Source organism: Manis pentadactyla, chromosome 5, assembly GCF_030020395.1.
Source record: "Manis pentadactyla isolate mManPen7 chromosome 5, mManPen7.hap1, whole genome shotgun sequence".
Classification (NCBI taxonomy): domain Eukaryota; kingdom Metazoa; phylum Chordata; class Mammalia; order Pholidota; family Manidae; genus Manis; species Manis pentadactyla.
In genome coordinates this window covers 84010571-84024380 of record NC_080023.1, presented here as the reverse complement: position 1 = coordinate 84024380, position 13810 = coordinate 84010571, and the positions used below count along the sequence as shown (strand labels likewise).

The following is a 13810-nucleotide window of genomic DNA, read 5'->3' as shown; positions in this document are numbered from 1 at the left end:
CACAAGGTTTTAAGATAACGGGCCCTGAAAAACTAATTAAATTTATGCACTCTGTCAAAAAAATGAAGACAAAAATGTTTTCTTGCATGTATTTTCTTGGGGATTTATGGGCCTGGCAGGTCCTACGCGTCCTCTCTCCAGCAGCACTGAGAGCCGACGTTTGCGCAGGCGCATGAGCAGCCCGCGGAGGGGCGGGGCTAGGCGGGGAGGAACACACCGTGAGACCGCGCCCTTCGTTTCCGCCGCGCCTCCCCGGAAATCTCGGGTCACCAGGCAGCCCGGGAGTGGGAAATGCTTCCTGGAGCGCAGAGGAGGACACGAGTCATGTGACGACGGCGTTGGAGGAACCTACCTGCGAAGCTGTGACTGAAGTGGCAGCCAAGAGAACCGGGCAGCCCAGAAACCCAAGTAACTGCCGCCACTCTGCCGGGCGGTCGGGGCTGGGCCTGGAGGTGGACGAGGAGGGACGCCTCTTCCCCTCGCCTTCGGGCCTAGGTCTTGGGGGTGGAGGGTGAGGTGGGCTGAGGGAAGGGCCCCCGGCTGCCCTCCGGGTATCTGCGAACTCCCATCCCCTGGGCTCCCGAGCCGCGGATTTGCCTGCCCTTGGGGAGAGCGGACCCTGTGATTGGGTGGGGGCGGGAGGGTGGGGCGGCCTTGAGGGGGGATCACCCGGTGTGTCTCTTCCAGGAGTGCAGACCCACCCTGCCGGAGAAAGGGCTCATCATGGCGGATGTGAGTCAACACCCCCCACTGGAGGAAGGAGAGGGTGGGGAGTTTCGAAGAGGGCACTGGACGGGAGAGGAAGTGCTTCCCAAGGAAAATTTGTTTCGTTTTGGGCACTCCCACCCCTGTTAATAATTTTCTGTGGGATCTGGAGTGAGTGACTAATACGAGTAGATTTGCAGGGGCCTGCGTTTCTGCCTGGAATCGGGGTGGAGGCAACTAAGGTTTCTTAAGTTGAAAATACTGTCTTCATACTCCCCAGACCTGCGGTCGTAAGAGCCTCCGAATATTTACTATTTGAATTTCTAAATAATGGTTTGCTGCTCCAAATCTTTTTTTCCAGTAAGTGGTCATGATGTCTCTCTATGTTCATTGTTGCAATATGAGATTAACTGATAACCTCTTTAGCGCAGCAGTTAAAAAAAAAAAACCAAATTCTAATTTAGGGAATTTAATTGTACTAGTTACTAGAAACAGCAAGGAATTAATACCGCTGCTAATGTTTGTTTTTTACATTTTGCTATTTTGTTTCCATACATGCCAGGTATTCTAAACATTGAGCACATAGTCATTTAATTCTTAAAACAACTTTAATGAGGGTAGGCACTGTTACTACCCTGTGTAATAGATGAGGTTCAGGCACAGAAAGATTAAATAACTTTTTCAGGTTACTCAGTAAATTGTGGAGTTAAAATACCAGCCCAGGCAGTCTGACTCCAAAGTGGATGCTCTTAACCACTACACTAAAAATGGACACACCACATTGGTGTGAATCCAGTTTTCCTTTTTAGGTTGCAAGATTATGTATTTCAACATTGAGCAACTTTTTATGCCTTTATCACTCCATTTTTGAGACATTGTTCTTTAGGCATAATCAAAACTACCTATTGAGCATCTGCCTTGCAAAGGTTGCTGTAATAAGGGCTGTGGGTGAAATATGATTAAGGTATAATTCCTCTCCTTAAGGGTTTTGAAAGTTAAAAAAAAAAGTTTAGTAGGCAAGTAATCATACAAATGTGATTATTATGTGAAAATCCAAAAGAGAGGGATTAGATCTGGTTTGTATTTTTTAAGAAAGCCTATTTGGAATACTTGGTGTCTTGAGATTAGCTCTAAATGATGAGTAGAAATTTTTTTAAAAGTAAAATTGAGGACAGTATTATTAGTAGGATGACTAGCATAAGCAAAGTTAGATAGGAAAGGCAAAGGTGTGTGTGGAGGAGCTGTGAGTTTAACTGGGGCTGAGGATATGTATGAGAGAGTGGTAGGAAGCAGGACTGTGAAATTAGTATTCTGGAAGGCTCAAATATCTGAAGAGTTTATACATAATTCAGCAAACAGCACAGAGCCATTTGAACCTTGGTTCTCAACCTTGGCTACACAGGGAATTATCTGGGGAGCACCTCCAACCCAGGCATCAGTGTTACTTCTACACTCCCCAAGTGTTTTCCATAACTAGTGTTGAGAACCACTGCAATTATGACTTCAGAGAGGAAGAAGAAGATTGTTATTGGCGCTGTGTAGAACCGTGCAGGATAGAAATGGGAGACCAGCATACCATTTGGGAGGCTAATGTAAGTCATAAATAATAAAATGGACATAAACTGTAATGTCAGTTGAAAAAATAGTTTAAAAACATTTGACCTGACAAGTGATGTAAAAATGACACCTGTGAGGTTAGGGATAAATATTACTTTGCTTTTCAAACCTGAATAACAGGATTGGTAGTGCCATTAGTGGAAACAAGAAGAGAGAGGAAGTTTGGATTTCTGATGAAGCATGAGTTGAGTTTTTTGTGTGTGTGTTTAAGATAAGAGCAAAGGTAAGCTGGTAGGGATAACATGACAACATGACATAAAATGAGCTTTCAGGTTTGGAGTATAGTAGAGATTCAAAAGAACAGTTATCTGGCTTACCTATGTGGGGCTCATAATTGATACCCGGATTGTTGGTGAAATTCCCCAGATGACAGAGTGGACAAAGTAAAGACAGTCTTTTATTTCTTTAGTCCTAATTATGTTCCATACTAATCGTTTGACACATTGTCACTTAATTTTTAGTCATATGAGGAAACTGAGTTTCAGATAAGTTAATTACCCATGATCATTAAAGTCACGTAAAAAGAAAGTCTGTCTTTGGGCATAGAAAGATGTTCATAATATATCCTCAAGTGAACAGAACAGTAGCAACAAGATGTGAAATAGTATGAAAAATACTTAATTTTGTAACATGTATTTATTTGCATGTCCCATTTCTGGATATGCTAATCACTTTGTATGCATTTTCTCTAACTTTAACAATTTTATGATGTACGTTCTATGATCGTTTATCAACAAGCAATGAAACAGGCTTAGAGAAAAGGTTAGTTAACTTTCTGCAAGTCACACAACTGCTAAGTATCAAAATCAGAGAAAGATAAAACACAAACAGGGAAGGTTATGAATGATGACTTGAGGTACTTGAAATGTACAAAGGACAGTATCTAGAGAATCAGTATAAGGCATGTTACTATAATAATTTTTTATAATCTCTTTCAGGACCTAAAGCGATTCCTGTATAAGAAATTACCAAGGTAAAAAATTACTGATTTGTTTTTCAGTAAACTCTGCATAACATATGCTAATTTTATGTAGTATTTTGTTTTCGTTTATTGTAGCCTAATACTATGTGTTTATAATACTATTAATTATCACTTTCAAATCCCTAACATAACCCTAGGTAGCACAAGAGATGCCCTCTGACTTTTCAGATAAGTAACATGAGGCCTGGAGAACAGCTAGTTAATGACAGAAAGCTAGAACTCAGATTTCTTGACACTTTAAAGTTCTTTCAAATACACTGTCATAGCACTTCACTGGATTATACTTTGTAGTAGTTAGAGTAACTTCAAAGGAAAAACTTAAGAACTTACCTTTATTTTCAGTGTTGCTTTTAAGAACTTCTTGCTGAGTCTGTATAATCCAAAAATGCTCGACTTCCACAGTTCATACTTAGAAAAATCACAAGGCTTTGTTTTGTCTGCACACAAGTCCATTTGATGCACTATTTTATAAATTAGGCTCTTGTGTTGAAGACAGCAGACTTTTAAATATTTTACTGATTCAGAGGACTTTGTCACTGTAGTTGAATTAATATTCACATTTAGTTTAATATAAAATGATAACTTAGAGTTAAGGTCATGAGAGAGGGAGGAATGTAACTTGAGACATCCATTTTCACATTCCAGAATAATTGAATAATTTTTAAGGTAATATAGGAGAATATGTGGTGAGATCCTTTTTTTATTTCTTCTTCTCCAAAGTTGTTTGAAGTTAAAGCAATTTTAGAGATTAGTTTATTTCTGTAGGGGTAGGCCAGAAAAACTTGTTTGGGTTTTTGCCTGAATTACTTAGTGTCGTTTGCTTATTGGCTTGTGCCTTTACTCTGATTATAGACCCCTAGAAATTAATGATGCTATCTTCTGGCTTTGCTTTCTCTGTATTTTTCTTCTATACTCAGAAAGAAAACATGATTAAAGAATAACTGTTACCATTAGTTTCATGTTAATGCTGTACTTAAATTCATTTTTACTCTCTTCAGTACTGACAGATTCTGGTCTCAACCTAATGATTAGCAATGAGGGCAGTCCTAGCTTTGCACAATAGTGTGAGGACAAAACCATGACCATACAAGCTAAAATTGTCCAAAGCAATTTTGATAATCCATGGGAAAAGTGACTGGTTTTTATGATCTTTCAAAACATTAAATCCTCTCTTACTGTTATATTTAGGGGAATGGAAACATACTAAAATTAATGTTTGTTTACTACCCTACAATTTAGAACAGTAGAAGCATTGAGAAATTAGAGTGCTTATTTCTTTGTAAAAATCTTGTCAAGAGTAGTTTGAACAGTGTTTGCCTATTTCCTTTCATATACCTTAAGATGTATGAAAGGTATCTCCTTGAAGTAAGGCGCACGCATCTTTGTGCCTTGGCAAATTGGCATACTCCTTTGTAAGTTTGAATCAGCTTCCAACATTTGTCCTTTGTACTTACGATGTTTTGAAATGTCTTTGAGAGTTCCTTTAATGTGAAGTTTTTTGCTAGTATCACTTCCTCTGGAATATCTTCATCCTTTTCATCATACTCACTTTCCTCATCTGTGTCAGTAAGTTCGTCTTCGCTAAGTTCCTCTGACTGCACATCTTGTGCACAACAGTGGTAGTCTCAGAATTCCCTCAACCAATCTTCTTTAACTCCTTTTTATGATTTGAATTTCTATTTGAATTTCACTTACAGCATTATTACATTTCATTTCTTTGCTATATTTCTTTGCTTTATTGGCCAGTTCACTATTTCAGTTATCTTTTTTTTTTTTAATGTCACATAGTTTGTCGCTGGAAGTCAAGGAAATAACAAAACTACATGCTTTGCTATCTCTGCATAAACTGAGTGACAGATGATCAGGGACCAACCACGAGCACACTGAAAGAGGGGTGTGACTGCTTACTGATCACAGAGTGCCTGTTATTTACATGGTAATTTGGAAACTGAAGAGTTGGAGAAGTTTGTTCTTTATGCAGTTATTCAGTTAATATACCATACTTAGTAGAATTTGACCTATGCTGGCATGGAGAGTTGTGCTGTTAGCTAAACTGTATCCATACTGGAACCATACCAAATAAAGGCTTTCTGTATTTATGTGTTTACCTTGTTGAAGATGTAGCACATTGAAAGGTGCTAAAATTGACCCAGAGTGATGAGAGTGGGGAGTGGAATACCACACTGGTGACAAAATCTAGGAGCAGAAACATAATTGATCTCTGTTAAAAAAAGGTTTATTTGGAAAAGCATAATGGAAGTCTTTACATAATGGAAGGGAAGGGATTAGTACCTTGTGGGGTTTTTTTTTCCTATAATGACCAAGCCCTTTCTGATTCTTAGTCATAATCATTTTTTAAAGTAGGCTTATTGCATCCCAAAACCTAGAAGAATGAAGAAGTAATAATACTGAACACTTAAAAAGAAAAGTAATAGATTATACACTTTGATTTGTTGCTAGATTTATGTAGAGTTAAGGAAGTTGCTAACTGTCCTTCTGTGCCTCTCAGCAGCCAGGTCAGACAGCTGCAGGTATTAGTGGAGTGTGTTTTTGTTCATTTTCTAATTCTCTGTTACAGTAAGTTCTTGGATTGGTATTTTAAAATCTAGTTGTGACCCAAAGCAGTCTCAGACTTTAAAACACACAACTTTATGTGTTTAAAATAACAAATGCCCCATTATATGAATAAAACTAAGTATAATGTCTTTGTTTACTAATGTAACATTTTTTGGAATAAAAATGTTTTAGTAAGCTTAGTGTTTACATGTCTGCAGAATATTTCATAAAATTGTATACTTTCTAAAAGTACAGTACTTATTAAAGCATCGTAGTTATTTTCAATTACTAGTAAATCTGTCCATTTTATTGTTTTTCAGTATGTGTAGAATTAAAAACACCTTATTATCTGTGACCTGGTTTCTCTAAATCGGCACTTTATGTGACTAATTTTTCTAGTGGATATTTATCTCTGTGAACTTGAAATCTATTAAAGCCTTTTTCCTTCTACTTATTCTTGTTGTATTAGTTGGCATTTTAATTAATTACCATGAAAGTAAGAAAAAAGAAACTACCTATGGTGACACAGATATTTCTAAGCATTTTTCTATTACTCTTCACCTCTTTTAATTTGCTTGTTTTTTGAGTAGGCAACACTTTCATAAAGCTCAAGATTCAAAAGTTAACTGAAGGTTATAGAGTAAGAAGCTTCCCATCCTGCCCTCCAGCCACACAATTCCCCTGTCAGAGGCACCTATTGTTACCTTCCGAGATATTTTATGCACCTGTAAGCAAACACATACGTAAGCACACATATTTATACATACACACGTATTTTTGAGTCAGTTCATCTGCTGTAACAAAGTATCATAGACTGGATTTCTTATGAACAACCAAAATTTATTTCTCACAGTTCTGGAGGCTGGCTGGAAGTTCAAGATCATGGTGCCACTGTTTTAGTGAAGGCCCTCTTCTGAGTTGCAGATTGTAGACTTCTCATATCCCCACATGGTGGTAGGAGGGCTAGCCAGCTCTCTAGCCTTTTGGCAGGGCTTATAATTCACTTATCTCTCTCGTTCATTAGTGTTAATTGCTTCCCAAAGATTCCATCTCCAGATAACATCACACTGGGATTAGGGTTTTAATTTATGTATTTCTGGGGGAGATGAAAGCATTTATTTAGTCCATTGCAACATATACTCACTCATACCTGCATATGTTATGTAAGTTGTTTTTTCTTACATATGCTGTTCAAAACTGTTTTTTCACTTAGTAATAAAGCTTGTAGATAAGACCTCAGTTTAAAAAGCACTACTTTATTTTTAATAGCTGCAGAATGTACTGTTATATATGTGTGTGTGTGTGTGTATGTATATATATGCATCTTAATTTATTTGACTTGTTCTTTGTGAACAGGTAGGTGTCCCGTCTTTTCCTATTTTAGGTGATGTTACTGGTAACTGACCAGAACAATCTGTAGGTATGCAAGTATCTGTAGGGTATATTTTTATATAACCTGGTTTTAACTTAGAAGAATATACTTGTTTTATGCATAAATCTTATGAAGCATGTTTTAATCCATAGATAATTTCAGGATTGAATGATACTGGAAAATAATACCAATAAATATGCATAGTTATTTCATCATTCTTAACATGAGGCAGATAAATGGTCTTGTTTGTATCATTTTCTCCTCAGATTTTAATAATATTTCTTGAAAGTGGGACTCTAAAAATTTAATTTCAGCATTCTAAGTTAACATGACTATTCTTCTTTCCTAAGTTAAAACATTAAGTTTAGCACAATAAGGAATGGGTAATTCTGGGTTATAGTAGGTACACGTTTCTGAGTTGTAATCTACAGTATTACAAGACAGTTACAAGGCTATACGAGTTCTTTAAATGTTGACAGTTTGAGAATGTTTCCCTATTAGACTTTTAATGATTTACTTTTGTACTTTAGGGATTCTCATTAATAATTTAGTGCTTAAACTGCAGTGTCATTGTTAGTGTGCCCAGATGACACCTGATGTTAATAACAATTAAAATTTTTGAATGTTATCACAATTGTCAGCCTTTAAATGCATTATTCTATTAAGTTTCACAGTAGGCAGATAAGCATAATTATCCCCATTTTCAGATTGTTAGGTGAGGCTTAAAGAGGTTTCATAATTGGCCGAAGGTAGCATAAGTAGCCAGTAGGAGGCTCTGAACTGGAACCCAGGTCTTTCTAACTTCAGAACTATAGTCTTGAACTGCTTACTGCTGCTTACATACACAGGACTGAAAGGATTTCTGCATGGCCTTCGTTCTTTCTTTCCTATCTGGTCAGCCTAGCCTGATCTTTCCATCACCTTCTCTTCATCAGTGCCATAACATTGAGCTGAGCTCTCACTTCCTCAGGGAAGCCTTCCCTGACCCATCTGTCTGAATAACCTCCTTCCTTTTATAGGCTCTCATGTCCCCATGGACCTCTTGATGGTACTTGCCACAATTGTAGTTACACATTTGTTTGTGTGAGATTTTTTATTGTTGCCCTCCTTTTAGATCCTAAGGTTTGTGAAGGGAATGATTGTATGTATTTGTGCTTATCATGACATCATATATCTTGTCACAAATACTGGGTACTTGATAGTGGAATGAAAGAGCGGAAAAAGGCTTTTGTCCCTATAACCATTGCTGATAACCTGTCACTTTTATAAGCCATGGAATAATTAAAATTTTAACGGAGAATCTATGTTTTAGCTCATCATCAATACACTACATAAATTTGTTAAGATTATAATTAGTAATAAACATTCATCCAACTTCGGGAAGGGTTTTGGCAAACATAAGAGTCTTCCATGTCAAAATTGAGTTTCCATGGTTTTTTAGAAATATGTATGAATATTACCATTGTGACTTTGAGATAACGTATTTTAGGAAAATGAAATGTTTTACAATATTTTAACTTTTTTTTTCTTTCTAGTGTTGAAGGGCTTCATGCTATTGTTGTGTCAGATAGAGATGGAGTACCTGTTATTAAAGGTAAAACTGAGTATTTACGTGCCAGTGTCATGTTTGCTTTTGAATAAAAAGGTATTTATATCTAAGCAACATAGAAAGCAAGCATATAAAACCCATTTCTATATATAAATTCAAGAGATGGTCTTAGTTTGGGAGGGAATATTTGCTTTTGTATGTTGAAGCAAAATTTATACTAAGACATGTAAATGTATCATGTTACCATCCAGTTTAAGCATGGATTTATCAAAGGCTTAATTTCCCATTAAAGACTTTTTATGGTATAATGTAAACCATTAGCAAATCTAAGTGATGAGAGTGGGCATGTATACAGCTACATATATTATCCTCACAGACTCCCCCCAATATACATTTTTTATCAATATTGCTAGTAGTTTTAGGAAAAACATCCATGTATTTTTGTTAACATGTATTACTTATGTTCAATCTTTCTAGTTTTTCTGCTGCTTTACTGGAAATAAATTTTTAACTTTAAACTTCATAATTATTTTAGTTAACCAGAATCTAGAAAAAATTTTTCTGTATAAAGAAGAGCTTGTTAACCTTAAAAAAAGGAATTTTTCACCTGCTTTTCAGGTTTTTTTTTTTTAAGTATGTGTGGTATAGAGTCATGTTAGTTTTTACCTCTGCCTTATGGTACCATCAGAATGGATGTTCATAGTCATATGGGTACACTAATTTTATCAAGGAATGATCAAATAATATTCTGTGCATTTTGTTTATAATTTTATTTTCCACATGTGGTCATATATGTCAGATAATTATAAGACTTTAAAGTTGATAAGACCTGGTTAATGATGTGATTTAAGATTGTGAAGCATAACCCTGTGCTCAGTATTTTTATAGATTTATATTAAAAACCAGAAAGGCACTGTAAATCATCTCCCTACCACATATGCATTGCATAATTTTTCTTTAAACTATTTGTATTTCCAGTGGCCAATGATAATGCTCCAGAGCATGCTTTGAGACCTGGTTTCTTATCTACATTTGCCCTTGCAACAGACCAAGGGAGCAAACTTGGACTTTCCAAAAATAAAAGCATCATCTGTTATTATAACACCTACCAGGTACATTCATAACTGCCAGATGGTTTGCTGATTGCAACTGTTCTTGTCATGTCTTCCATATAAAAAAGCTTGTGTTATAATTCTAAATTTTAGTTTTAAGGATGATGAAATTTTAAAATACTAGCTTTCTAATTGGTCATGTTAAACGTAGTAATTTTTTTATACCAGGAATTAGTTAATATGGAAAAGTAGTTTAAAAGATTTAATTCTAAAGTACATACTATGCTAAAAAGGGTAAGTCAGGTCACTGTTACCTCCAGTAGATGGTGCCCTTAGTTTAACTGTGTTTTCTCAAATGATAGAACTTTTTTGTTGTGACAGATAAAAAAATTTCCCTTGAAAGTCAAATGATAAGTTATTTAAATTTGTTATTGCTACTAATTCCCTCATTTGGGTTGTAAAAAAGAAATTATATATATATGAATGAATAAATAGATAAATAAATATGAGTTTATTTTTTATGGGAAAGAAATTAGTTAACTATATGCCTCTTAATCTTCAGCTGCAGTTTCTTCTTCAGAATAGATTTTAATAGCTTCTGTGTTAGAGCAGTGTTTCCCAGAGTATGATTCATGGATACTACTGCTGATACACAAGTGACATTTCATATTTTTAAAAGTTATGTATTTTAATGTATATTAGGCAAAAGAAAACCAAACCATAATTTCATCAGTAAGAATTAGATTGGAGTTAAGTTTTTTAAAAAGGCATTTGATTTAAAGTTAAATTACAGTGGTACACAGGAGGCAGAAAAATCATGAAGATACATCTACTTGAATGACTGAGAAATACCGACTAGCCATTTAATTACCAAATTTTATTGAGCCTCTACTATGTAACTGACACTCTGCTGGGCTTTTAGAGATACAGAGATGAAAAAATACATAGTCCCACCTTAAAAACTTTCCTGGCTAAGTGGTGTTAATGTGTCTAAGAGATAATCAATAGGTCTGTTTTATGGAAATACTCATTTTTAGTTCTTCATGATGTGATACCATGTGATAATAACCATCTGGTATCTTACACATTGACCATTTAAAATGTTTTTAAAGATTAAGATACTTCATTTGAATTATGCTACCTTTTCACAATGTGACCTATTAGATCTTACTTTCTTTTTAGGTGGTTCAATTCAATCGTTTACCTTTGGTGGTGAGTTTCATAGCCAGCAGTAATGCCAATACAGGTGTGTTTTAATTACCTTAAATACAGCTTCTAATTCTTTATAATACCGTATCTGAGCAGTCTAGTATGATAGGCATAGTAGATTTAGAGTCAGAATACCTGAGTCTGGCCTAGCTCTGCCTATTCCTTGGTATCCAGAAAAGTAACTTCTCTGAATTCTGTTTTTCATATCTGTATAGTGGAGCTCGTATCTGCTTTTTCCATCTTATGAGGTTATTTTCCAGTTCAAATGAGTGTATGGGCAAGTGATGCTTAGAGAAAGGGAAATTAAATGCAAGCCTCATCTCTTGATTGCTACATCTTGCTCACATTAAAACCGCTTAAGAAAATAAAGGGGAACCAGAGAAAATAACCGAACAAAACACATAAATCATCAAAGATGAGTTTAATACCATAATCTGTTAGAATCTTAAAAATCTTGAATAATAATGGGCAAGATAAGATGACTGTGATTGCTAAATTTAGGAGCATGAATAGGATGAACATATTTGTGTTCTTCCTAAGAGTTAAAGAATTCGAGAACAAACACTAGGAAGCTGTACTTTCTATAGAAAATAGTAAGATCCCATTATATCCAGTACCCTTCACTGTATATTCATGTGTAAAATAATGACTATTCAGTTGAACTGTTAATTTTTTTACTCCCTTTTGGATTAAGTGGGATTTTTTTTAAGGTCTGTCTCCTTCAGCTTTGACTCCTGTTCAGAACTGTTACACATTCTTTCTGTTTCTTTCTAAGCTGTTTGAGCAAGTTCTATTCCCAACTATCTTTACATTCTTCATCTTTAAAATGAAGGCCTTACATTTGATTATTATGGCTCTTCCATTTCTAAATGTTCTGAAGTTGTAAAATACTATATATAAAAACACTTTGTATATTATGTAGGATAGTAGTGCTATCAATATTTTAAGCATATGAAACCTCAATTGTGATAAATCACCATCACATTCTAAGTCATTAATTGTTACAAATTATGGTAATATACGGAATTATATTTTAGTACTTAGAAAATTTCCTTGAGAATCCCAGATGCTTTTAATATTTTGTGAGTCAGAGGAAAATCTTAATTTGTTTGAGCTTACAGTAAGCATCTAAGATACATATCCTTTCACTCTGGTAAACTAAGGAGAACCTAGATACGCTAATTTCTATACTGTTGTCTCCCGTATTCATTATTGAACTTCTATTTAAAAATGGAAGTGTATGTTTTATACTCCTATAGTTCATGTTTAAAATTATTTTTTTTCATTTAAAATACCCATTTATGCCTTAGCTTTTTTGAATTTATGAAGTAAATTTCTGATTATTCCTTTGGTCAAGATTGAAGCAGCCTATCTACCTGTCTTTTGATAAAGTCTATTAAAATTTGCTTAGGAAAAATGTATACCTTTTTTAGTAAAACTGTGTATTATTTCTGAATCAGTGCATATTTTGAAACTATAAGGTATAAAGTTTTCCTTTGAAAACTAATAAAATTATAGCACATGTAGTTCATTTTATATTTTCTTATACATATTTTTCCTTTATTTACTTTAACAATAGATGATGAACAAACTTTATAATAGATATGGGTTATTTGGTTACTTTATTTAGAATTATAATACTTTGGTTTAGTTGTGGAGAATAAACTATTGTCTAATTTATTTTATAGAAACTAAATTTTGACAAATTTTTCAGAAACATTTCTCTAATGTTCTAACTTTTAATCTTTTGGTTTTAGGACTAATTGTCAGCCTAGAAAAGGAACTTGCTCCATTATTTGAAGAATTGAGACAAGTTGTGGAAGTTTCTTAATCTGACAGTGGTTTCTATATATATCTTATATTCATTATAACAAACACAATACAGAGTATCAATCCAGAAATCTGTAGATCACAACAATACTTATATCAATGTATACATGAAAGGAGCCCCTTTCCACCTTATACTAAAGAAAGAGCCTATAGATATAACTAACGGATTTGATTGTCATCTTTTTTTGCGTAAGGTCTTTACTTAGTGATATCTGGAAATGCCACAAATATAGTTCAGTCTATCACAGCTCCCATGGAGTTAGTCCAGTCACCAAATATGCATGAGATTCTGTGTGGTGGGTCAGAATCAAAATGGTACTTTGAACCACTTGAGCCGTTAAGTGTTCCCTATTGTACAGTATGCCCAGGCCTTCAGAATGAAGCAGGCCTTTTTTTATTGTGAATAATAATAAGGACGTATTTTTTCTTCATACTGTTTTACTTCTTTGCATTGAGTGTGAGAAAGATAAAATGGCTTAGTAAAAGTAATAAAACCAATACAATCACTAACTTTCCTATGTATATATTATTTTGCAGTATAGATGAATATTATTAATTGACTTGATTCTTCTCAGAGGGTGCTGCTTTTTAATGAAAATGAAAATGATAGCTAATGGGTTTTTCTGCTTTATATAACCCATCAGTGTTTTAGTGTTGGTGTGTTCTTCATAAAATTAGATATGATTTGTTATCAAACTTTTGAATGTAAGTATGTATGTAAACGATAGTACAACCATTTTTTTCATACATGAGTATAAATAAAATAGTATTTTTAAAAGTATAGTTTGAGAACTAAAAAGGGTTTTTTCCCCGGACTTCTTTCAAAAGTTTAAGGACTATAATTAACTGAGTTATTTCATGAATAAGCAGAGGTTTCTTGTAGATACTGGTTTGGTGACTGTTCTACCAGCAGAAAGTGCCAGTAGGAAAGTAAACCT

The 13810-nt window shown here is 34.7% G+C and overlaps 1 protein-coding gene across 4 annotated transcripts; it reads left to right on the top strand.

Moving 5' to 3' along the window:
• The first annotated feature begins 252 nt into the window (after positions 1–252).
• Positions 253–13655, top strand: LAMTOR3 (late endosomal/lysosomal adaptor, MAPK and MTOR activator 3). Of its 4 annotated transcripts, none has more exons than XM_057502471.1 (8): positions 256–408; positions 688–732; positions 2108–2297; positions 3261–3295; positions 8768–8826; positions 9760–9893; positions 11016–11079; positions 12800–13655. In XM_057502471.1, coding segments are annotated over exons 2-8 (558 nt in total). In that variant the 5' UTR covers positions 256–408; positions 688–730; the 3' UTR covers positions 12874–13655. The 4 variants fall into 4 exon arrangements, with proteins under 4 accessions (XP_057358455.1, XP_057358454.1, XP_057358456.1 ...); XM_057502473.1 differs by lacking the exon at positions 2108–2297 and adding an exon at positions 986–1065 and having other exon boundaries at positions 259–408; XM_057502472.1 differs by lacking the exon at positions 11016–11079 and having other exon boundaries at positions 253–408.
• The last annotated feature ends 155 nt before the right edge of the window (positions 13656–13810 follow it).